This window comes from Lycium ferocissimum, chromosome 6, assembly GCF_029784015.1.
Source record: "Lycium ferocissimum isolate CSIRO_LF1 chromosome 6, AGI_CSIRO_Lferr_CH_V1, whole genome shotgun sequence".
NCBI lineage: Eukaryota > Viridiplantae > Streptophyta > Magnoliopsida > Solanales > Solanaceae > Lycium > Lycium ferocissimum.
Genome location: NC_081347.1, coordinates 9,132,101 through 9,158,556, shown reverse-complemented (window position 1 = coordinate 9,158,556; position 26,456 = coordinate 9,132,101). Strand labels below are relative to the sequence as shown.

The 26,456-nt window shown below is 35.4% G+C and overlaps 2 protein-coding genes across 5 annotated transcripts; both read left to right on the top strand.

Moving 5' to 3' along the window:
- On the top strand, nucleotides 1-16,374 carry LOC132059236 (exocyst complex component EXO70A1-like). 3 transcript variants are annotated; one of them, XM_059451788.1, is made up of 13 exons: nucleotides 1-387; nucleotides 1,209-1,304; nucleotides 5,071-5,276; nucleotides 8,221-8,451; nucleotides 9,516-9,654; nucleotides 9,726-9,938; nucleotides 11,307-11,512; nucleotides 12,884-13,078; nucleotides 13,168-13,267; nucleotides 13,927-14,036; nucleotides 14,120-14,266; nucleotides 14,383-14,517; nucleotides 16,356-16,374. In XM_059451788.1, the coding sequence occupies exons 1-12, from the start codon at nucleotides 220-222 to the stop codon at nucleotides 14,498-14,500; spliced, it is 1,929 nt and encodes a 642-aa protein (XP_059307771.1). In that variant the 5' UTR covers nucleotides 1-219; the 3' UTR covers nucleotides 14,501-14,517; nucleotides 16,356-16,374. The 3 variants fall into 3 exon arrangements, with proteins under 3 accessions (XP_059307771.1, XP_059307773.1, XP_059307772.1); XM_059451790.1 differs by lacking the exon at nucleotides 16,356-16,374 and adding an exon at nucleotides 14,644-14,956 and having other exon boundaries at nucleotides 2-387; XM_059451789.1 differs by lacking the exon at nucleotides 16,356-16,374 and having other exon boundaries at nucleotides 3-387; nucleotides 14,383-14,956.
- A 281-nt stretch (nucleotides 16,375-16,655) lies between these two features.
- LOC132059237 (uncharacterized) lies at nucleotides 16,656-22,080 on the top strand. Of its 2 annotated transcripts, none has more exons than XM_059451792.1 (7): nucleotides 16,656-16,945; nucleotides 17,060-17,162; nucleotides 19,190-19,273; nucleotides 19,994-20,033; nucleotides 20,557-20,625; nucleotides 20,722-20,831; nucleotides 21,763-22,080. In XM_059451792.1, exons 1-7 carry the CDS (start codon nucleotides 16,813-16,815, stop codon nucleotides 21,896-21,898), a joined length of 675 nt encoding a protein of 224 aa, XP_059307775.1. In that variant the 5' UTR covers nucleotides 16,656-16,812; the 3' UTR covers nucleotides 21,899-22,080. The 2 variants fall into 2 exon arrangements, with proteins under 2 accessions (XP_059307775.1, XP_059307774.1); XM_059451791.1 differs by having other exon boundaries at nucleotides 16,675-16,945; nucleotides 17,048-17,162.
- The last annotated feature ends 4,376 nt before the right edge of the window (nucleotides 22,081-26,456 follow it).

Here is a 26,456-nt window from a genome sequence, read left to right as displayed (position 1 = left end):
CCATTGTCAACTAACATTAGCCCTTTTTTCTTCTCCCTCTTATATTCATTTATTTTATATTTATTGTGCTAGTTGCATTTATTACTTTTATTCCTTCCTTTGCACAACTCTTTGTTTCTTTAATTTCCCATCAATTTCTCTCTATAGTCTTTCTTCTTCTCTGCAAAAAAAAGTAAAGACCAAGTCTTTAAAAAGGTCAAACAAAAATTCAAGAAGAAGATGGGTATTCCAAGAATAGTAATGGGTGTTGATAATTTAAGTGAAAGAGCAACAATGATGAGAGAATCAGTACAAAAAAGTCAGTCAATTACAGATAACATGGTTTCTATTTTAGGTTCTTTTGATCATCGTCTTTCTGCTCTTGAAACTGCTATGCGTCCAACACAGGTAAACACCCTCTTTGGCTTATTTTTGTATGTGATCAAGAAATAGTTGTAAAGGTTGAATTTTTATTGAAGATCCCAAGTTTTGTAATTGGATCTAGTTTATGCTACCAAAAAATTAAATTTGGTGGCAACCACCAACTATTAATTAATGTTCTTAATGGAGAAAAATGGAAAGAAAAGAACTTTTTAGTTCAAATTTTGATTATGGTAGTGAAAAGAATGAATATGAGATAATTGAAAGCAAAGTGCTATTTTTGTTGCTGTTTTTTTTTTTTTTTGGGGGGGGGGGGGGGGGTTGTTGTTTGGGTGGGGGGGGGGTGGTGGTGGGGGATATACTTGCTTGGGAATTAAAGTCATTTTTTGGTTGAAAGTGATTAGATTTGGGGTTGTGTTACATTTTGTATGGTTTCCATTTTGAGCCATCTGGGCTGATTGAAACTGGCAAATTTTGAATATATTACTGAGTAGTATAAAAGAGTGAAAATACTAAAATTGAAAACAAAGTATGATTTTTTTTTTCTTTTTTTTATTGGTGTTGTTTGCTGTGATTTTTCCCATTTTTTTGGGTGGGTGGGTGTGGGGGGTCTTTACTTACCTGGTTACTGAAGTGATTTTTGCTTGATAGGATATCTGAATGTTGAAGTGATGAGATTTTGGGTTTGTTTTTCATTTCATGTATTTCCATTTTTAGTCAACTGTGCTGATTGAAATTCTTACAATTGATCTAATTTTGTTCAAGACTTGCTAATTTGTTGTATTGACATTTTTGGTCTTTTTTCAGTTTTGCCATTTATTGATTGGTACTCAATATGGTCTTTGTAGATTAGGACTCATGCTATCCGGAAAGCCCATGAGAATATCGATAGGACTTTGAAGGCTGCGGATGTTATACTGTCCCAATTTGATCTTTCTCGTCAGGTTTGCTTTAACTTCTGATATGCATAGTTGATTTGAACAATTCTGGGACTGGTGGAAAATTACTTTGTTTCTGCTAAACATGACATGAATTAGTAACAGAGTTTTTGGCGTTCTATTTGTGATCGTTTGAAATATTTAGGGATTTCCCAATCAATAATGATGCCCTTGCAGTGTGGAAATTAGTTTGTAAAATGACTAATTTATCATATGCTCATGAATTTGATTCCTATCTGACATTTATAGAGATGATATGGGTAGTGCCTAATTTTACAATACATTTCAAATGTCACTGGCAGGAATTATCTATACATATCCCTGAAAAAAAGAGAGTAGTTTGAGGCTGAATTTATTCACAGAAGTACCCCAATTGCCTTGAGCTTTTACGGGTAAAAAATGTTATCAATAGAACAGAAAAGAGTTTAGGATTTTTCCTTATGAAAAGATGCCTTTAAGAAGATTTTTGCTGAATATATAGTTGCAGACTGCAGTCCGTCGCAATGTAGTATTGTTTGTATTTTTGTTGATAACCGAGAATCCCCAAGGGCTAGTGGTCGGACGGTTGGAAACTCAGCACTTAAATACCAGACTTTTGTTTGTGACAGGGTTTGAATCCGTGATGTGTGCCTAACTGACATATCACACATGCGCTCTTACCACTAGATGAAAGCCTTGTGGCTAGTAGAACTGCTAGTATTATTAATAAGTGGGTTATGCTGAGTTCAGTGAAGGAGGCATTTCATAGTTGAAATTTCAAAAAGGAAGAAAGAGAAGACCTAGGGGATGGGGTGTAACTGTAGCTCCACTAGCTCTTATATGGGTTGTGTGAAGGGCGGTGTTTTCAAAGGTGCGCTTGAAGCGCGCTTAAGCCCTGAAGCAAGGCGATTGCGCTTCACCTTGCTTAATGTGCATTTTAGTGTCGTCATCAAGATTTTTCTTGCTAATGAGTGTCTCCCGAAGAGGCGATACTAAACCGTTGATATTTTACTTTATCGTAATTTTTTTTCTTCAATTTCTTTGTCCATATATATTTTATTCATGCTTATTATTGTTAGTCTTGGACTAAACATATATATATATTTGTAGTTTTTCTCTATTTGCGCCTTTTTTCATTGAAGCCCACGCTTTATTTGCGCTTAAAGCCCCAATTGACCTTAGAGCTTTTTTTTGCTTTTGATAACACTGGTGGAGGGAGAGGAGTATGAGAGAGTTTGAAGGGTCAAGAGAGATGTTGCCCATGTGAGGAATAGCCTCTTGTCTCTCATTTTTTTTTGTTGCACCCATGAGGTCCTTGTTTGTATAAATGAGTAGGTGGCTTTTGTAGAGGACCATATTTTGGTGTAGGTTTCTCCGTTGTTTGGTATACTTCTTGTATAGGGCATTAATAAAATTACTCGCTCAGTTTCAAATTGTTTGTCTTACTTTCCTTTTATGTTCGTTTTAAAAAGAATGCCTCTTTCCTTTTTTGGCCACTCTTTAATTTCAACTTTGCACATGGCATGTTTAAGACTACAAGATTAAAGGGCATTTTGGTGCATTCTACATATCTTTAATTAAGACCACAACATTCAAAAGTCTTCTTTACTTTCTTAAACTCTGTGCCAAGTCAAAACCAGACAAACAAATTGAAACTGAGGGAATATTTACCTAATAAAAAAAGAATAATTAGGTAACATTTAAAAACAATAACAACATACCCAGTGAAATCCCACAAAGTGGGGTCTAGGGAAGGTAGAGTATCGCAGACCTTACCCCTACCTTGGGATGTAGGGAGGTTGTTTCTGGTAGACCCTCGGGAAAACAAAGAATAATTAGGTATACTTCTGTCCACCTAGCCTTGGACCCTTGGTAGATAGAGTTATCTGGTACTTGGTGGAGGTGGCAGGTATCCCGTGGAATTAGTCGAGGTGCGTGCAAGCTAGCCCGGACACCATGACTATTTAAAAAAAAAAAAAAAAAGAATAATTAGTAACTCTTAAGTTCCACCTTTGTCATTCTTTGTTGTTTCCTGACAGTTCGAACTGGTCTTATCAGTATTGGGAATCAGAAATATAATCAATAAAGTTTTTGCAAGACATACATGACATAATATAAATTGTATTTTTTTTTTCTGGTACTTGACAAAATAATAGTTAAAATGATTCATAAAGATAAGACTCCATCTTTGAATGTTTCCAACCATTCGGTGCTTCTTAATTAGTTGGATCATTAAATAGGCGATGTTAAGGCTGAGAGAACTTGCTTTAGGTTTTAGCTAAACATTAATAGTAATGCTTTGGGTGATCAGTGTTGTCCAATTCCCGACTTGCTGTGAAAGTGAAACAAAACTTTATACATCCACTTGATCACAAAAAAAAAAAAAAAAAAAAAAAAAAAAAAGAAGAAGAAGAAGAAGAAGAAGCTGCAGCCAATATCTTAAGATAGATGCATTACTGTAGTTGACTATGTCTTGGACAAAACCAAAGGGTTTAAAAAAATGCGTTTGTTAAAGTGAGGAGGCCTGTCATATCTAGGTCTTCAAGGACGTGCACCTTTAAGTACCTTGGGAAAATTTATTTTATGTTGCATTGGAAATTTGGTACTACTTCTATAATTAGGTCTAGGTCCGTCACATCATCACTTTTTGATGCATCGTTGTAGAAGCTTTGAATTTGGGTTTGGTTTGGGAGTGGCCTTGGGATTCAAGTAATAAACCACCACATAAGTGATGTGTCAATCAACGGTTGTATGTGTTTCAGCGGAGTTGTACGGCGAAATGAAGGATCTAGATGTAGTGTTCTCCTTTATGAAGGCCTAAAATGGCCACTTTCGCGTTTCCGCCACCTACTAACCAGAAGGTGCACACCTTCTTGACGTGCACCTCACTTTAATATTCTTGGAGGGTTTCTTCTTGTTATATTTCCAATTTGTTACTATTTCCAAATTACTGATTAGTTCTTGTTTAATTTTTGGAAAAAAAGTATTTTTTTTTTTTAGGATTTGGGGGTACTACCCTCAAAGACAATTGTATGAATTACTCATTAGTTCTTGTTGCCCATAATTTTTGGAATAGTCCCTAGTATTTAACCAACACTTGAAGTGCAAAGAACATAAGAACTACAGATGGAAAAGTGAAAACACCTTCTCCATACTGGAGTCCGATCTGACAATCCTAAAGGTCTGGCTATTGGGAAAACACAATTTATTCTCTTTTAAAAAACTAGGGAGCCCAAGCCCTTGGGCGTTTGGTCTAGTGGTAAGAGTGCAATGCGTGATGTATGGGTTAGGCGTACATAACGACTTCGAACATTGTCGCAGAAAAAATTTGGTATTTATGTGGAGAAAGGCTACAGGGACAGGACCATTATCCACTGAGTTCCGAACTTTGCGCCACGGTCCTCAAGGATTTCTCGGTTATCGAAAAAAGAAGGAAAAAAGAAAAAAAAAAACTGGAGAGCCCAAATATGAGAGAAGTTGGAAAGCTAAACATATTTAACGACACAAAATATAAGAATTGAGAACTACAGAAGGAAAACGGAAAATGCTTTTTTAGTAGTAAATACAATTGCTTTTCCAAGAGCAGATGAGTTTCACTGGAATGTGGTTCCAAATGGAAGGTTTTTCTCTGTGTTAGAGATATAGGTTAACCACAACCTTCTTTGGCTGTTAAAAGGAAAAAAGGAGAAAAAGAAAGAAGATCCACTATCAAAATGTAGTCCTCCCTTTCTAATCAGTTGAAACACTCTTTCTCAAATTGGAGCTGCTGAGCTCATGGTTCCATCACATGCAGGCGGAAGCGAAAATACTTAAAGGCCCACACGAGGACCTAGAAAGTTACCTTGAAGCAATTGAACAACTGAGAAACAATATTCGCTTCTTCAACAACAACAAAAGCTTCAAGAGTAGTGATGGAGTGCTCAACAATGCAAATAGTTTACTTGCTAAGGCTATTTCAAAGCTTGAAGAGGAGTTTAAGCAGCTCTTGTCGTCTTACAGGTTCGTTGACATTCTTACCATTCAAAGTATCATTTTTTAAGAGAAAGTAAACTATTAAAAGTATTGCTCTTTATAAATTTACCATTTTCCAAACTAAAAATTGCTCTTTCTCATCAAAACAGAAAAAGTATATCTTTCATAATTATTTCGATACCTTGTCCTATTTTCCATGTATTACTATTATTTTCTTTATTCGTAAATAACTAAATCCTTTTATCCTTATTTTGGGGTTATCGATTTTGTAATATTCAAGTATCTATGTTTATAGTTGATTACAGTGTCCTCTTTATCTTTCATGTAAATTATAGCTGCAGCAATATATGGAAGCTAAATATTCATATACTCTTCAAGTTGACCTTTATGCAGGCTGTTATTGAGGCTTAATAACATTTTTGGGTTTGAGATTCAAGCATCTTCTGTCTAGTCTTTTCATAAATATGTTTCTGTCTATTTCACAATCCAATTAGGGCTTTGTGTTCTCAATCTTGACCTGGTCAATGGATCTGTATACACTGAATATATTTAGCCAATGAAACTTTGCTCTAGCGGTAAAATTTAAGCCCCAAAAACCTTGAAGTCATAGGTTGCATTCTCCCTAAAAGTAGTAAGCTGTGTTGTGTATTATAGTTAGTTCTAACAGAAGAAAAGGGTTGTGATAGAAACACTCAATTTTTCGCGCTCTTGCTACGAGCAAACGATCCTCTTCGGATAATTTGTTTCCAAAGCCCAAAAGGTTTTTAAAAGGTTAAAAGGTCCATTGAGCGCTATGTCAAATTTGTCAATAGATCCGACTTCCAGATCATAATTGCTCTAGTAAATAACTAAAGAAAATAGATAGACGGGAGATAGAAAAATAGAAGAGAAACAAACTAATTATAGAAATATCTCTTTATCCCTAAGGTTCACTGATTATTTGACTGTCAGGGGGTCTCTTGGTATGTGTTGTCCGGCGCTTTATATTTTTTTTTTTTTCCCCACACTGCTATTCGTCACTTGCTTTGCAATAGTTTTACAAATGAGAAAAATGGTCCCTTATGTTTGAGGGTAGGTTTAAAATAGTCCACTATGTATGCAAGAAACAATTTTGGTCCTTTAAGTTTGCAAAAAATTAACACTTTTAAGTCTGTTAAATATTTTACAATTTATGTTCGCTAGATTTGACGAAAATAGTGGAAAAAAAAGATTTAACCATAGTAAGAAAGTCTCATCAAATCCTAAAATATGCAACATAAAAAACTGTACTAGACATTAAAAAGACATAAAAAATAGCAAAAATTATACCTCAAAAAGTTGCACCAGACTCTAAAAATAAATTAAAGTAGCGGAAACTACCAAAATTGTACTTCTATATGTGAGTTCCCGCTACTTTACTTTATTTTCAGAGTTCCCGTCAAATCCCACAAATACAAAAACAAATCTAAAAGTGTTAATTTTTGGCAAACTAACAAATAGAGTTCGGTAAATATTTGACGGGCACTAAAAGTGTTAATTTTTGGCGAACTAAAGGACCAAAATTGTTAGTACATACTTTTTTTGACAATGTTAACATTCTATATATCCACAGGTATACTATACCATAAAAGTATAGTCCCCCAACCAAACTATTACAGATTATAGCAAAAAAGCACCTTCCTATATTGCTAGTTACATATTATCCAAAACATCAAAGATATCTTCTGTTTCAACTAGACATTCCTGCTTACACCAAAAATAGTAGAGAGCTAAACAATTCATCTTCAGCTTCTGTATGTAACTATGTTTATCTTCAAAGCATCTCTGATTTCTCTCTTTCCATACAGTCCACCATATACATGCAGGGATTCTTTTTACCTACCTCAAACATAAGGGACCATGTTTGTAACGGGTCTTCCAATATCAATAGGTTGATTGTTTCGCTCTTATATCTTCCCAAAGGAAAAAAGATCTTTGAGAGTTGTTTCCTGAATCCGAAAGAGAGTACTTGGGTTCTCCCAATAACTAAAAAGTGTAGCATGCCCGAACCAACTGGGGTTCGCGTTGGTGGAGGAACTGGATCGGGAAAAAGAGGGACTGTAGTTGTAAGATATCTAATGAAACCTGGCTCTCCGGTTCAGCTAGGTCCATAGTTCAGGAATTTATACGTGAATCAAGATCGATAAAAGGAAGTTTTACAATCACCGACTCAAACCCATTGTCAAATCCTACTCAGCGGAATATGGAGCTACTTATGGCAGAACGGGCCAATCTGGTCTTTCACAATAAAGCGATTGATGGAACTGTCATGAAATGACTTATTAATAGGGATCTGGACAAAATCGATGAAACGGAAGAAATCCGAGTGAAAGGAAAGGACAAAATAAAGGATAAATTCCACTTTCAAGTTACAGAGACAGGCTATATTAATGCTAGTAAGAGTCCAATTTATGATTATGAGGATTCTTATCTGAATAATAATAACACGGAATCCAGAATTTTTTTAATTGCAACTGCTTGATAAAAAATGAAAATAGAGACCTCTTCGGCTTTCAAAAACCTCTTATGTGTCTTCTTTTCGATTATAATCGAGGGAATTGACCATTTCGCTACATAAAGAATAATCGATTTGAACAGGCCGTAAGAACTGAAATGTCACAATATTTTTTTGACACATGTAAAGTTGATGGAAAACAAAGAATATCTTTTACATACCCGCCAAGTTTATAAACTTTTTGGAAAATGATAAAAAGAAGGCTACCTCTATTGTCACTCCAAAAAATGCTCCCTAATGAACTGGACAATCAGTGAGTTCGACCAACAAAGAAAAAAGCAATAATCTGAATAAGGAATTTTTAAATCGACTTGAAAGTTTTAGACAAGGAATGTTGGCTTTATATCTATCCGTGCGTATGCTGTTATTTATTACTTGCCATGCTATCTTTTTACATTTCAACTGAGCTTTGACTAAATCCAAGTTCTGCTTTCTCAGCAAACCTGTTGAACCGGAACGTCTTTTTGAATGCCTTCCAAATTCAATGCGACCATCATCTGGATCACCAGGAGAACAGGACTCTAACAGTAAGCACCATAATAATGGAACAGATAATACCGTCTATACACCACCAACTCTTATCCCTCCAAGGATCTTGCCGCTACTGCATGATCTATCCCAACAGATGGTTCAAGCTGGTCATCAACAACAGCTGGTAAAAATATACAGGTAAATATCTGTTATTTAAATTATAGAAGTGTTAAACTATGTGATCCTGCCACCACGCAAGTGCGGTCAATAGAAGATGCATTACCTTTTACCATGTAGAGGTGTTTAGTTTGGAAAAGTAAGCAGGTGGATTTGCAAAACCGTGCAAGTTGAAATGTCAATTTGTATATTAAGCCAAATAAAAAGGAAAAGAAAAAAAAAGCTGGCCCACTCAAGGGTGTATGGTCTAGAGGTCAATGAAATGGGTGTAAACCTTAAAAAAACACCAATAAAGACAAGACATTAGACGATTTCTTCTCATTTGTCTAAGCCTTGGTGCGTAGAGTTACCCGGTGCCTGTGCTGATGGGGGAGATACCTAGTACCCGGTGAAATAATCGAGGTGTTGGTTTGGACACCACCCTCATCAATAAAAAGAGACATTAACTGGCAGAAACAATAGTGAGGAGAGAATATTGGAATGTCGAGAAATCTGGAATATGACTGTTGGTAAGCCTAGCTTCTCCTGTTTAAGGGAGGTAAATATTAAGACTTAATAGTGGAGATTCTTCAAGTAGGTGACTAGAGCCATGACATTTTCCTTCCATTTTTCATTAGCGGTAGTTCCAAATAGGTCATGGATATATATTAGAAGGATGAATGATGATTATAAATCTTCACTTTTACATAAAACTATTGAACATCTTCTCTAATTTATGATAACAATATTGTTTTAACTGGGCACGAATAAGCTCACTTTCATCTACAATTGCAATTTTGCCATAATTTGTTGTGATAATACTTATAAACAATTGCCTTTTAGTATAACTACACATACAAAGACACACTAAGTTAATATTATGCCAATATCTATAATAATGAATTGGAAAATTTCCAAGCTGGGACTGGGTTCTAATGGTGAGATTCCAGAATACACTGTTATGTTTAAGAGATATAGCCTACTCTTGAACCTAGTTCCAATGCACAAATTGAAACCCCAGTCAAGGAACAACTAAACTGGCACTTGTTTTAGTTCATCTGTTGCCTTTTTTTCTCATTCGTTCAATTTATAAATTGCTGCCATAGGGATACACGTTCTCCTGTTCTGGAAGAAAGTCTTCGCAAGTTGGGAGTGGAAAAACTTAGTAAAGATGATGTTCAGAAGATGCAATGGGAAGTTCTCGAATTTAAAATTGGCAATTGGATTCATTTTATGCGGATTGCTGTAAGTTTTCTCTAACACCTCATTAAGTTGAAAAATATTTGGCATTTGACTGTCTTGTGATAATCAAACAGGTCAAATTGTTATTTGCTGCGGAGCGAAAAGTTTGTGATCAAATGTTTGAAGGATTTCAGCAGCTCAAAGATCAGTGTTTTGCTGACGTTACTACTGGGAGTGTTGCTGTGCTGCTTAGTTTTGGTGATGCAATTGCCAAAAGCAAAAGATCACCTGAGAAGTTGTTTGTGCTTCTAGATATGTACGAAATAATGCGGGAACTTCACTCAGAGGTATGTAGTAGCAACAAGCTTTGATTTATTGCATTGTAGCCGAGTGGTAAAGGCCGAGCTAAAATTTTCATTAACCTTTGTTGCTCAAGTTCTCAATCAGGTGTCAGTGTCTTTAAGACTTTAACGTGGTAACAGTTGGTTTAATTACTATCACATATAGTATAGGTTAAGTAAGTTGTTATAGATATTAGATACAGATAGTGCTCTTTAACTGAGGGTGTTAGCACATTACTTGATGCATATGAGTTGACCGATTAAGCAAATTTTAAATGAATATGTTATAACATGCACCTGGTTCTTTCATAAGGTAGTAATGGATTTCTATACGATTGTGCCATCTTACTTTATACTTGTAGGCTTAAAAGCTGCCCGCTATCTGACAGATATAATAATTTCAAGTTATGCTAGTCTATTGCTGAAAGACTGCTTACTGGTAAATGGATGTGGTCCCAATTGAAATTTAACACGGTCTGATAACACAGTGATAACATGACAATAACAAACGGAATATCGGTACCTACTACAAAAGTGTTGTGCAAGTGAAGCAAGCATACACTTGGGGTGTGTTTGGTATGGAGGAAAATGTTTTCCAATTTTCCCATGTTCGGTTGGTCAAAATTTTTGGAAAACATTTTCTCTAGGAAAACAAGTTCTTAAAAATGAGGAAAATAACTTTCCTATTGGAAGTAAGGAAAACAAGTTTCGCAAGCGGCATTGCACATTTATTGTGTCCTCTCCACCCTCCAACGCACCTCATCTTTACCCCCCACCCCCGTAGCCCCCATCCACACCACCCACACCTCCTACCCCGAACCCCACCTCTCATAGTATTTGTCTAGATTGTATACAAATGTTTTTAAGATAATAATTTTTGCTTACGTACCGAGCACAAGAAAATAAGTAAGAAACCCACTTATTTTCCTGGAAAATATTTTCCATGAGAACATTTTCCATAGAAAGCATTTTCCTCGTACCGAACACACCCTTGGTGACCAACAGTCTTTCTTCTGTATTTCTTCTTGTTCCTTGATATAGTAATATTGAATTATGATCATATGTTACTTTAACAGTTTGTTCCTTATATATTTGCTATATATGAGTGTATATGTAGTAAGCCTCGGGTGTAAGCATTTAGTTTACATAGCCTCGGGTGTAAGCATTTAGTTTACATAGTTAGCCCTGCTATGGTTCTGTACATCACCGCCTTAAATAGGCCTCTCTTAGAGGTCTGCTGCATTTGTCTGGTTGCATCCTATATCTTTTTAATACATCCCACGATTTTTAGGTGTGTATTTCATCTTTGTCCACTTTGTAATCTGTTTCCAGCTTTCTTGTTTGATACACATATGAATGTTGGATTTTATGCAGATTGAATCACTTTTTAGAGGTAAATCGTGCAACGAAATCAGGGAATCTGCCTTTGGTTTGTCAAAGCGACTTGCTCAGACAGCCCAAGAAACCTTTCGTGATTTTGAAGAAGCTGTGGAGAAAGATGCAACCAAAACTGCCGTCTCAGATGGAACTGTCCATCCTTTGACGAGCTATGTGATTAATTATGTGAAGTTCCTGTTTGAGTAAGTTTTGTCAACTAAATGATGTCTTTATATTTATATACAGTGGAAGCTTCTACCTAGTTGATATTACTAGACCATGTTTCTTAACTAGATTATGGAACAACTTGTAGTGCACTTTACCCACTTAATGTGCCGTAATAAAGTTTTTCCTTATATGGGAGAATAGCGTGAAACTAGTTCAAACTACCATGTTTTGCATTCTGGTTCTCTTGATTGTTTTTTCTCCAAAGGTGGATGGACAAGATGCTCACTTTAAAGTTTAAGGGATGTTTATGGTATCACGAGTAAATGTGTCAGAAAGACAAGTTACAGATGTACTGATCTAGATGTGAGGTATAGGAATAGTGAGCTTAGGGTCCTGAGTCATTTAGAAATTTTTTAAACACTCGCAAAAGCAGAGTGGAAGAGTCTTTTAGCCATGCGAATTTACATGCAAAATTGATCATAAAATACTGAGGAACTCGCAAGTTATTGAAGCTCAATAATGAATTGGTAGAAACTTGAATGGTTGCTTAATAAGAGGGCGGGTCTGGTGGGATACATTTTTCTGTTGGACTGGAATAAGCCACTAGGTCAGCAATGCTGCATAATTGACATATCTGGTAAGCATAAAAGTCAGTTGATTGAGGCATAGCTTATGACTGAGACTGATCACAAGAATGTCGGGTTCGATAACTGGTTCTAGAATAATGTGCTGAAGTACAGATTGAGTTTATTACTATCCAAGAGCACTTTAAATGGTCTAGGGAAGAAGTTTCTGGCAGTGATTGCGAAATTAGAAGGAATAAACCATAAAGGGGATATAAAGTGAGGCAATAAGTTTATAAAAAAACAAAAAGATTGTCATAATTTACATATGATTATCCCAACTGATTGAGATACGGTCAAGAATAGTGTGAAACAGATTGGCCTTATTTGTCTAGAGTGCAAGAATCAAATGTTACTCGTGTATTATTTACACTGGTTTCTGTGGGTAGAGTAGAGTGGCTATTGTTGCTTCTATTTAGTTTTAGCTGCTGGAATGCACATCCTTTATTACTATCTGACACGAATGGAGATAAAGGTGCTTTTATTGTTTTAAAATGTTTGTTAGATGTGTATCTCCGGATGTCCTCAGCTTACACCTCTTCTCTGCTTAAACAATTAAGTCTACTTTTTGTTTGAAAATAAATATAACTAAAAAGTTTAGCTTGCCGTCATTGATTGGGAGGTCATTGTAAGAAGTGCTTCTCTTCTCTTGCATGGTGTTTTCTTCTGGAACAAAATATTGACTTATAGGACAAATGGGATGGGAAAAAGAATCAAAAGTGTCTTATTACAGTCTCTGTTGAGTTAATTTCCCTGATGAGTTGCTTGGTTCCTTTTGTTCAGCTATCAATCAACATTGAAACAACTATTCCAAGAATTTGAAAATGGAGACTCAAATCAACTTGCTGCTGTCACAATGCGCATAATGCAGGCTCTTCAAACCAATTTGGATGGGAAATCTAAGCAGTATAAGGATCCAGCTCTGACTAACTTGTTCCTTATGAACAATATTCACTATATGGTCAGATCTGTTCGCAGGTTTGTTGCATTGACTGTATATAGCTCGGGGACAGCCTCAATAATATATGTTTGCTTGGAAATTGTTGCTTACAATTTGTTCCTTCTAGGTCTGAAGCCAAGGATTTATTGGGTGATGATTGGGTTCAAAGACACCGTAGAGTTGTACAGCAGCATGCAAATCAATATAAAAGAACTGCTTGGGCAAAGGTATTGATCTTCTTGCCTCTCCCTCCCCTTTACTTCTCTTCTCAAAGAAAGAGAAAAGGAAGAAAAAAGACACACAGAGAAGAAGCAACATTTTAAATCTGAGCTTACTCTCTGATCAGCAAAATTTATAATGCTATATAAAGATGAAGTTAAAGTTAGTGATAATACCATTAGTGAGTAATTCTTGACATATTATTTCTGATATCCAAACTGGTCGTTTCACTTCGTCACTTGAATTACTTAATGCTTTATGTAATTTTATCTGTGGTGGTGCTTACTATTTAGCAAAATGGGTATTCTCCTATTTGTTCTTTCTTTTTCCTGTATTTCCGAAAATATGACTCCTAGAAGGGAATACTACTAAATATTACAGGTAACTGACGCTTCTCAAATAGATATCAGCATTTTGGCAAAACACTAGAACACGATATCTTTGGCACTTCCATATGTGGTATGCATTATCTCTGCATCAATGAGTAAACTATGAGATTGTTAAAGCGTTGCACTGCTACTACCTGTTGCCTTGCTTTCTGTCCAATTACCCTGGTTATTTTGATTTGTGTTCTCCTTACGGGATTCTAATATTGAGTGAAGTTATCTAAAAAGATAGGTTTTGGATAAATTAATGATAGTCAGTAACTCGTTTTATTTTGACGTAGATTCTGCAATGCCTCTCGATTCAAGGGCTAACATCATCTGGGGGCAGCAACCCTATGGGTGTAGATGGACAAAATAGTAGTGGAGTTTCAAGACCGGTTGTAAAAGAAAGGTCCTTCAATTTCCTTAGCTGAGCTAACTTCATGATCAAGTATCTTCATTCCAGTCCGCTAAGTATTTGATCAATTTTTACAGGTTGAAGACGTTCAATATTCAATTTGAGGAACTTCATCAAAGACAAAGTCAATGGACAGTCCCAGACACCGAATTACGAGAGTCATTGAGGCTTGCAGTTGCTGAAGTCTTACTGCCTGCGTACAGATCTTTCATCAAGCGCTTCGGGTATGATATATTAATTGATTATGTTTGGCTGGTAAACGTTTTTCATGTGTTGAGTACTGATAATTTCTAGTTGCAATTATTCTAATTCTTATAATTTAATGTATTTTCTGCAATAGGCCCATGGTTGAGAATGGTAAGAACCCCCAAAAGTATATCAGATACTCGGCTGAAGATCTTGAACGTATGCTTGGTGAATTTTTTGAGGGCAAGACATTGAATGAACCAAAACGGTGAACCTCAGACTACAAAAGGTAGCTGCATTCCGCACTATTTCTTTGCTGATTCGTGACGCAGTTGTTACCTGATTGAGTTCTTTCCCCAAGTTGATGGTGGCCCTCGTGTTCTTTGTTTACTATTTCCATGTGTAGTATCTGCAGGTTGCATGAAAAGTTTTAGGAAATAAAAGTGACGAGTATATAGGATGAGTACCTTAAAATTTAGTGCTTCTTTAACGTCCTCTTGTAGTTCTAGTGTTTAACGTTGAATGTAACGTTTTGTATAGAAAAATGTCATTAGAAAAATGTCATTGTTATTCGTTCATGTTAATTTTTTTTTTAACCTTATTACAAGAGATTTTTTTCTTTTTTCCCACATTTTCTTATAAGTATTTCCACATTTGTTTGTATATTTGAGTTATTCTACTATTGAAGTAATGCTAACTGGGTTCTGACAGTTGGTGTTTTTTCCTGACTGATTTATTTTAACTTAGGTGAAGTATTGATAAACTTTTTCTTTTATTATTTCGCACGGTTGGATGAAATGCAAATATATTTGCTTCTTTTTCTTTTGTGTCGAAAAGTTTGAACTCTGGAAATGAAGTTCGTTCCCCCAAGAAGTGTTTTACTATTTCCCTAGTAGGTCCTTCAAACACAAATCCAAATTAGTCAGGATGATGGCAGGTGAATCTATATACTCCGTAAATAAAAGTTAAAGAGAGCATACTGAAGAAAAATCGCCGTTCAAAATATCGATACAACAACAACAACAACAACCCAGTGAAATCCACGCGGTAAGTGCAGGGGGAGGGTAGTAAGTGTATGCAGACTCGACTCTGTCAAATGGGGCACATTTGTTTAGAAGTTCAAAATATCGATAGAGGGAGACAATTAAATCTGTTGGCTTAACACTGGTATCTGAATAATAAGAGTTTGTTTCTCAAACCTATTAAACTTCCCATTAAGCTAATCAAGCTGCTAATCACCTGATTCTTACTAATTCTATTAAATGGAAAAAAAAAAATCTGATGTCTTACAAAAGCTCCTCAAAAGTTATTTCACCATGAGTTTCGAATACTAGATGCAAAAGGGTCCCATTGCACCATGAGATGTTCTCTTCTTCATCAAGAATATCATAGTTCTTCAATTTTAGAAGTTTGAATTCTTGTTGGGCGTGGAAAATCAAAATTAATGGTTGATTGTCAATATCACTTAAGTGTTGATGATCGTGTTCAAATTGTTAGTTCAAACACCAATATAAAGATTTGCTCTAAAAATCTCGCAAGTCCATTATTGTCTTATTGATCCTTAAAAGTGTTGTAGTATACAAAATAGTGAGCTTTCTTGAGTTGGTGTTATTTGACTAAATTGGTGATGAGGGATTATTTGTATTGGTGTTTGGAGGCTTCATTTCAATTTGAGATCATCTTGGAACAAAACTGGGGTGGTTTAATCGAATTGGAATTGTAAATGCGAAGAACAGCTTGTTCAATAAAACAGAAAAATTATGTCAATCTAGTAAGATTTGCTCATAAATGGAAAAGATAGGTTGAATGCAGAGAGGACAAAGTCATGACAATCCGATGAGATCTGATGAACGATTGACCAAGCAAAAAATCATTCCAATTTAGTAGAGTTTTTAGTTATCTACAAGATAGGTAAGTTGAATATAACATGAAGTCCCACAAATTTGTTATGACTTGCATACGGCATACCATTGCTTTAAAATATATATATTTTTCTTTTATAGCTTTGAAATCATAAAGAAAAGGTATCGAGAGTGAATACTTGATCACTACAATTTAGTATGTAGTAGAGTTTTTTTATCCTATCAATTTATCATAACTAACACGGCTCAAAAATATTATATGCAGGTCACTACTCGACGATCTTGAAGAGCCACCTATCCAACATATATTCAGAGAAGCCAACACTGTAGTTGATATTTTGTGCTCAATATGGTTGTTCTAACGGTGCTATTACTGTTTCTTTACTTCACCGCCTTTATTTGAGTATGACTACTATGTTAATGACCTTCTAATCAAACTATGAGGAGAAGGATCGCATCTTGTAACAGTTAATAATAAATGAAATTACATCTTCTTAAGCAAAAAAAAAATATTATAATCCTAATTTCATTAAACATAAAAAAGATCATTTCTAAGCAAATATCAAAAGGACATAGTAGCTCCACGTAAAGCACCACTAAACCTCTCATATCCCCTATACGAACTTTCAAAGTTCCCTTCCCTCCATCATTTTCTTGCCTTTGTTCTCCTCTTTTCAATCTTCTAACTTTCATCATCTCTTGTTTTTTCTCCATTCTTCTGCATGCTTCGTTCTTTCACATCACAATCTCTTACTCGAGCTTCTGCATATCCCTCCTACTTTTCTTCTTTTGTCAACAACAACAACAACAACAACAATATATTCCAACTCCCTATGGAAAACAAGCACTCCCAAGGTATTTCTTGTTAAGAAAAAGTTGGTTTTTTATTTCTTGTGATGTCTATTAATATGTATGTGTTTCTCAATTTGTGTTGGACTGTTTTTGCTGATTGCTAAGACACTGTGGAAGGGATGAAGGATGAACAGAGAGAAGGGTACTGCAAGGAAGCGGCTGATGATTATAATCACTCAAATAGTACTTCTGATTATATACTTCCCCATCTTCTCAATTTGTGAGTTTGGTACAATTTTGAGTGTTTTATTTTCTTCTGCTTTTGGATTTTCATTTATGATCATGCTATAGCAATATATTAGCATTATTTTATTTGTAGTATTGGAAATTAGAGTCTTACTTATCAACTGTTGAGAGTTTGGGTTCAATTGTAACTTGTTGGTTCATCAATTCATCCATGATCTAGCAGGGATGTTAGTAAAAATTGGACACAGGAACAAGTAGACAAAAATGTGCAAAATACCACCACATCTAAAAGTTCCAATCATTCCACCCTGTAAATCATTGTCACTTTAGAAACTTATAGCATGTTTAGCCGAACTTCCGAAATCTGCATATTTCGTAAAGTATCTTTTTATTAGAAGTGCTTTTCGATCGGAGAGTAGCAGTTCGCGTATAGGTAATCAATTTGTAAAACACTTTTACCAATATTAGTGCAGCAATTGTGTTTGGCCAAGGTTTCAAGCTTCCAGGTAAAAGCTACTTTTTTCAGCTTTGTTATATTACTCAAAAACACTTTTTTTTCCGAAAAGCTTGAACAAACACTTCAACTCTCTAAATAAAAAAGAGCACTTTTGACTTCATAAAGGCTTGGCCACAGAGGCGGATCCAGGATTTAAATCTTGTGGGTTCAATCTTAAGAGGCGGATCCAGGATTTAAATCTTGTGGGTTCAATCTTAAGATTTTAGTTAACATTATACACATAACAAAATAATTTTATATTCTAGAAGTTATGGGTTCATATCTACTATATATTACAATTTTTTTAATCTACTATATATTACAATTTGAATAAATAATTTTATGCTCCTTGTCGAAAGTTAGGGGTTCAATTGAAACCCCAATTAATAGGCTAGATCCGCCCCTGCTTGGCCAAACAAGCTATTAATCTACTCGATTTATTTTTGTGTATCAATAACATATATTTTTCGGGTAGGAGGGAATTTGAATCTTGGACTGAGGCTCTCTTTAATTGTAGCAAATGGTCTTTTGTTAAGACCAGAGCTGGTGAAGTTGTTCTCTTTATGTTTTACTATTTCCCCAGAAGTTTTATTCTTTTAAATCAGGGACCTAGGTAAAGCTGGTGTATTTGGAGATTATAACCCGGAACCCTGAGGTTTAGAAGAATTCAACTTAACCCCCTAAGCTTCTTGTAACGGATGCTAGGATTAAATTTTAGTCATGTTAGCAGGTTTACTTTAGGTTTAGTGTACGACAGAAGTCTTTTAGTCTTGTCAGAACTTATACACCAGTAGAATGTTGAGAACTTCTAGCACTGAGAAACTACAATTTGATATAGATAGAGTGATATAGATAGGCAGGATTCATATAGCCAACTCCAACTTGTTTGAAATTGAGGCGTAGTTGTTGTCGCAGTATCAACTGCTCAATTTTTCCTTTGGCAGCTCTCTCTCTCTCTCTCTCTCTCTTTTTTTTTTTTTTTGTTGATGGTAAAAAGAACCTGTTCTAGCATTACTTTTAGCACAGGGGCAATAGTACTAAGGCTTTAGGTGCAGAAAAGCCTTATCGCAGCTGGTAGGAGCACCGTGGCACCATCAATGATGCACCATATATTGATGACTCCTTTAATTCCATTGACATAGGGATGCATGTTTTAGATGGTTTCTTCATAAGCAACTTGTTCAGCTCGTGATGACATTTCATATAGTTATGACATGAAAATTGCAAATTCTGAATCCAAATCTATTGCTACCTTCATAAGGAGATATGTTTCTTGGTAGACTTGTTATCTTGTTTTTGTGATATACCTTTCTTAATGAACATTTCATATGGGAAATACGAGTATAAGAGAGGCTTGTTAGACCCTTTCCTGATAGAAGCATCAGTTTGTCTTGTGATTTGCTGTTCAGCCCCATCTAATTTATCTATTCGCACCAGTTAATACATCATGCATACCACCTATCTTTCTTTAAGAGGATTATTTATTTTGTTCTCCTATGCAATTATCAGTTAATCAATATCTCATTAGTTAATGAATTCACCAGCTTTCTGCAAATAAATTTCAGATATGCATCGCGTGCCACAGCACGAGATTTTGAGATTTATGCTCCAAATGCAACGTTTGAAGATCCCCTTATGCGTGCAGAGGGGTATGCTTTTCTATCTTAGTAGCCTTGTTTAGTAGTAGAAAACTATTGCTAGTTAGACAAGTGCCTATAATTCATGGTGATAAGAGCAAGAAATAAACATTTTTGACGTGCTTCAGCTGCAATTTTTTATTTTTTATTTTTATTTTACTTTACTGACCATTTTTTGCTATAAAGGAGACAATGAAAGACTATTTATTCTCCATCCCTTAATTCAAAAGCTCAATGTAGACACCTTCACACCTAGTGATTGTGAAATTTGAAAATCAAGCACTTCTATATTTCTGAATCAGAAGCAACGCGAGTCTGACCCTTTTATGCTTAACTGATATGCTCAAGTTTACAATATAAATCATCATCAACGTAGGTTTATCCTTTCAATAGTTGGGATTTAGTACCTCAATAAGATGTATATCCCACTTCATTATTCATTCATGCTTAATGATGGTATGTAGTCTTAAGAGAAGTGGGGCCTGAATTGGCCTTCAACATATTCTTGTTATATTAGAAGTGAGGGGAGAAAAGGAAACCAATTTCAGTTTATAAACAGTTGTTGGATTGAGAGGTTCTAAGTGAAAGTTCAGAGTGTTGCTTGATTTCTGTTGTCTGCATTAATGCATCTAGTAAATAGCTTGTTCCTTTCAATTTTATTTCCATCTATTAGCCTCTTTTGTAATCCCCTGTATTAGTAAGTCTGATTATTAATTTTACTGGTGATTGCAGGGTAAAGCAGATAAAATCGTCATTTTATTCACTTGGGAAGGTCTAAATAATTTCCTTCTTGCTAAGTGTCCTATTTCATACTAATATCCTACTATGCTAGATCGATACACCTTTTTGTGGAAAGAAAAAGAATAAGAAATAGGCAAGAACCTTTTGGGATATCCATTCCGCTCTGCTGTTTTGCTTCCAAAAAATGGACTTCATAATTTTGTTTGAGAATCATTTCTCGAAAAATAGAGCATGGGAATTTCTAAAGTTCCCGGCATAATCCAGAGAAGTGCTTATTAGATTGGTATTCAACTAATAAATCAGTACCATCCACACTGCTACAGCATAATTTTAAGTTTACTGCTAAGTGCTAAAAATGTCCTGGAAAATCTTCTATCCATCTTCTATCCCTGGACATCTCCATTGAGTGACTATAGCTACTATGGTTTATGTCAATAGTTCTTTCCCAACCGTTTATTTTTTGAATTGATTAATCATTATCATATAATGTCTTTCTTTAAGCTTGGGATTGTTGTGTATGAATAATTCAAACTGTTGCTTTTTGTACATTTCAGGTCTTCCGTGAATCAAGAATCGTAGAATACAACATCACAGAGAAAGAAATTTCTCCTGGAAATAAAGAGGTTAAAGATCCCTCCATCCCATTGCATCCACTTTTCGCTTTGTTTATGACTTTATTCTCTGCTTTAGGAATCTGACATTATGGCTGATGGATTCAGATTTTAATTGACAACAAACAATATTACAAGTTCTTGGGGAAAGACATTCATATGATATCACTGATCAAGTTGTACACTGAAGGAGGAAAGGTTGTTCGTCATGAAGACTGGTATGCATATATTTCATATCCCTGGTACTTGTACTCAATAAGGAATTTGTTGAATTCTCTTGTTTCATTTCCATGAGATCCAAACATTTTTGTCTGTTCTGTGGAAATGTAAGAGGCAATCTGTAAAAGTATGAGTGCTTTAGCATGATCCAGTTCTGTGATAGCATGATCCAGTTCTGTGCAATCCCAAATGCTTGATTGCTATGTTGCTCGGACTCGCCAAAAATGTGAACTGGTGTGTGTCGGATTCTCCAAAAGTTGTGTATTTTTGGAGAATCCGACATGGGTGCGGCATCCAAAGTGAAGAGTCCATGCAACTTAGCTTGATAGGCTGAATCCGAAAATAAGATGCATAATTCATATCAGATCAATGAAATTGCACGAATTCATTTTACTTGGTTTAGGGCTTTAGATATGCAGTATGGCCAATGCCACTTCTAGCTAGCTCTGTGTTCTAGTAACATGCCATAATTTTGCCAAAAGATGTTTTTTTGGGCAAAACAAGTGTGGCTTGCTAAGTTGAGGCTCCCCCATTGCTATGATGTGACTTGAACCCTCTACCAACTAGCTAAAGGTAGAGGAGTCTCACCAACTGAGCAAGCCTCACTTGTCTTGCCAAATATATTCTATATATATATAGTTTCGTTGTATAGTTTTAACTAGCTCTATGTAATAGTCACATGACATAATCTTGCCAAATATAGTACTCTTATGTTTGGAAAAATGAGTGAGGCTTGCTCAATTAGTGACTTGAACCGTGCTTCTCCCCATTGCTATAACGTGACTTGAACCCTCTACCAATTGGCTAAAGGTAGAGGCGTATTACCAACTGAGAAAGCCTCACTCGTCTTGTCAAATGTATTCTATATATATATAATGTTTGGTTGTATAATATATTCCTATGTGAATGTTTAACGAACAATGTTTGCAGCTGGGATAAGAATCCTTTGCGGAATAGGGAGACCGTCAAGGTACCCCTTGTTGGTCGCATGATGGAGGTATCTCGTAGAGCTTCGATGCTTTTAACTCATGTTCTAATGGGTTGTGGAAAAGATCCCACCATGTAAATTGCAAGGCACTGTTTTAAGTGTTTCAATTAGTTTTACCTAGCTGCAGCTTTATAATCATGTAACCTGCTGTATATGTTGCTTGTGTAAGATAACTATTCTGTTGCTATGTGGGTTGAACCACAAACATTTGTAGTATTATTTTGAAATCTCTGGTTATATATTATATCTGATGTAGATAAGCTCCTTCTTGTGAATTGCACAACATTCTTTTGCGCGAGATCTTTTACAAACATGTCATTTAAATCTAACTCAAGGTAATTAAGTTTTACCTAGTATAAATAACTATAAAAAAGGATGAATACATGTTGGAGTACATTAATTTAAATTGGAAGTATGAACTATTTTTTTCCAATCATGCCACCAGTGAATAAAACTTTTATCCTAACTTAGTTATGGTTTTTATTTTTATTTTCTTACGATGTTTTTTACTCGTTTTATCCATACCAAATTTTTGGAAAAGTTGTGATCTCAAATTTTAAAAAGTATGATTTAGATTGTGAACTCAAATTGTAAACTCTTTTCTTTTTCTTTATTCCACGAATGAATAAAACTTGATGATTTGCTTTATAGTACCCATTGAATTAAGTTATATCTCACGTGAAAGACATGTAACTCTCCATAAGTAGTAAATTGAAAATGTCAAGTTACAATTTCTTAAAACCTTATTTTTGGACTAGAAGTCGTTAACAGTGACCATTAAATAAGTTTTTTCCGCTTGAATCTATATACTATATTAAAAGCATAAACTCCTTAAACTAAAAGTTAAATTACCTAAATATCCTTCTTAAAAAATCTAATTATATTATTTATTAAAAGTATTTAAGAAATAAAAACTGTAGCGGAACAACTCCAAAAGCAAACTAACGGATGTGCTTAAATAGAAAGATGTGTCTTTTCCTTAAGGTTGGTGTCCTTTTAATTATTAACCAACTTTTCTTTGTGACAGAACACAAGAAAGAAAGATTTTGTCTATCTAAAGGGCTTATCACAACAGCCTAATGATACGTTTTCCGGCCAGAACAAGTAAATTAGAGGCGAATTTATATTGTATGTCACGGGTGCACAGCAATTGGAGACTTTGAAAAAAGTTTCATATGAAAATATAAATATCCTCTGTAGCTACTGAATATATAGAGGCAGTGACACTCCAAAAACAAATGAAGCACCGATACACCAATGAAGATTAGTCCTTTAAAATCTTCCCGCTAAGTAGTGAGTGTTTGAAATTCTGCCAGAGACAATGTTGTTATTTAAGTTCTATATATGCTTCCAGTCAGGGGCGAACTTTCAACACGGAGTATAAATTTATATGTAAAAAATTATTAAAATTGTATATATAGTAGATATGAACTCATAACTTTTAAAATATAGTGAGTTCAATACTAAAATTCTTAATATTGAACCCACAGAATCTAAATCCTAAATCCGCCTTTGCTTCCGGCCCTTCTTTGTTTCCTTCAAACTTATTTTTCATTGTTCTGTTCCATGCATATAAGCTTTTACTATTTTGAGTTAGTTTTTACTCTATCAGAATTCTTTTATCTCTTCCCCCAATTATAATTCTTGGTTTTTTTTCTAACTCTATTCATTTCCGCTACCCAACACCCCTTCACCCATTATATTGTTTAGATAAATTGACTTGAACTGTTCATAATTTTTGGTGAATTAAATTAATTACATTTATTTTGTTTGGCTTGATTATGACTCCATAGCTATGATGGCTTATAATTTATTTTTGGATAGGTGTAATTAATTTATTAACATTTTTGTAATAAAACATATGAAATGGTCAAGCCTCATATAGATGAAAATATTATAAAGTTAAATAATTTAATCATATACTAATACATCGAATTTGAGATACTCTTTTTTACCAACTAATCAGATGGATAACCATGCTTTTTTATTTTTTGAGCATTTCTCAATTATTTTCTGATTTCTAATAAAAGTGGATCCAAAGAAAAAAAAATGTAAATAAATAAATTTCTGTTTGTTGATTGATTTGGCTTTTTATAAATGAAAAACATAGTATACCAGACCAAATTAATACATAATGGATTGAAATAACCGGGTATACATCTTATTATCGGCCTCTATGACCAGTAATAAGTTATACTTTATAAGATAATAGTGCACCAACGAGAAGTTCTGGATGGGTGCAAAATAAGAGATGCTATCCGGACCTTTAAATTCTCAAGAGACACTTGGCATTAATCTAGATGTGTATTGGAAAGTATTGGAGCGTGTAGTACTGGAGGGGATTCAGACTTTTTTTTTAAACGGACTAAAAAGGAATTACTACTTTAGCACTTGAACGATTACTATATTTTAATTTTTATAACTGACCAAATTTGCGAGCAATAAACGATATTATATTGGATTAGCATCAATTAAAAACAGCCACTATAGCTATAAGTAAATTCGTATTAAAAATAATATGAAAACATTAAGGTAAGATACACTATATTACATGTTAGTATTTCATAAAATAAAAAAGTAAAAATCATGTATGTTTTTTCAAATATTCATTGTTCAATTTCGTAGGTTTCGATTATACCCAGTCATATACTTGGCCATAAAGAATAATTCATCATCCATTGATTAACAATATTGACTATTCATAAAAAGTATTCCTTTCTCCAGACTGCTTTGTCATGCTTTATTTATATTTCTTCAGATTGTTATTTCTTTTTTTGGACTGATGTGGTTGCTTTTCTTTGAGCCGAGGGTCTTTTGGAGTCTCTCAGCCTCTATGGAAGAGGAAAGGTCTGCATACACACTACCTAGTCCAGACCCCACTTCATGGGATTACCTTTGGGTATGTTGTTGTTTAATACTTGTATTATTTTATAAAATTGTGTACAACATAACTCGGCATACACGTGCGTCGCACGTGCCGTGAAACTAGTTGAGATAAAAGCACGGGAATATTTGCACTATCACCGTCTTCAAATGAAGTCTTTTCTATGTAGCACTATGAAAGACGGTGTGCTTTGGAAATTTTTTGCTCCCCGTGACAATTTGGCCCAATAAATTGCATAAAACAGTCTAATCATCGATTAATGGCATCTAGTAACTCATACTGGCTATTTAACCTAAACAAATGGTACAGTAATATATAGCCACAGTAAAAGTAGCTTCAAATATTTTCTATTTTCTCTCTCTGTCAAATAAGTCGGATGTCAAGATAGGTAATTGAATGAAAAACAATGCTACTAGAAATTCGAATGCCAAAAAATTACTTAAAGAAATTGCACCCGGTTGTCAGTTTTTACCCAATTATTTGAGTTATAATCATGTTTTTTAAAAATATTAAACTTTTAGCTAGTGTTTTAAAGCTTCGGACACAACTTGCATGTTGACCATGCTCCTCCTCTGATTCTTCTCCTCCTCTCTCATCCATTAAGACTAAAGCAGATTTAATTGAAGAAATCGCACGGCTTGTCTTTCAAATGGGCTGGTCTTTAATTTTTACACTCCAAATCAAACTTATACCTAGCGGACATTGTATACGGTCAATACCGGATATAACGTAGACCGATGAAATGAGGACCGAGGGAAAGAAGAGAGGAACGTGCCCGATGACATTCGAACTGAACCGGAGGGGCGCCTAGACCGGAGCTGAGCAAGGAGACCATTTGGTCCACCACCTTTATCGTTGGTCCGGTATAGCCGTTGATCCGCATGGCCGTTGTTTCGGTTTAGCAGTTGGTCCGTGTGGTCGTTGGTCCGGTACAGCCGTTGGTCCGTGTGGTCGTTGGTCCGGTACAGCCGTTGCACGTGAGCCACGCGTCAGTAGCGTCCTGCCATGGTCAGCCACCAACCATGCGTGTGTCGACGGCGCCGTCGGTCCAATCCCACCAAATCCGTTCGTGGTTGTCCTTGTCATTATTATTTTATTTAGTTCACATTATACGAAGCCCGTAAAAGATTATAAATATGGGACACCCCCCTCCTTTCGAGAGGTTGGCTCCCTTTATCTTTCAAGAACATTTGCAATAGAAGAATCTCATATATTTATTCCTCTCTCATGCATTCGGCCTAGGCCATTTCTTTGTAGAATTATTGCTAATCATATAATACATTGTTCACAAACGTTTACATCTTTGGCTGCTTCATTAGTGAGCCTTCCAATCTCTATTTCCTTTATCTAACATACGTCAAGAACAAAGCACATATCCTATACCCACTTACAAATTCAATTGATTATCCGATTTCGGGGTAAACAGTTTGGCGCCCACCGTGGGGCTAGGATAATAGTTCTTAGTCTTGATTCTTATCAAACTCATCTAAACCGTAACCCCTCGTTCGTTTCGTCAAAAACGGATCTATGGCTGACATCGGACAATCCGGCCACGTTAATAACACCGAAATTGTGGCAGAAAATGAGGGCAGCGAACGACGGGGGCTGCCGAATCCTGCCGACCCGAACCCCGTTGACTCGAGGGAGGGGCTCAATCGGCAAAACACCGTGGATCAAGAGAATGCCGCCCTACCGCCTCGATCCTCTGAGAACTCATAACTCCGTTACGTTGTCTCGGACCCAAAGCCGGAA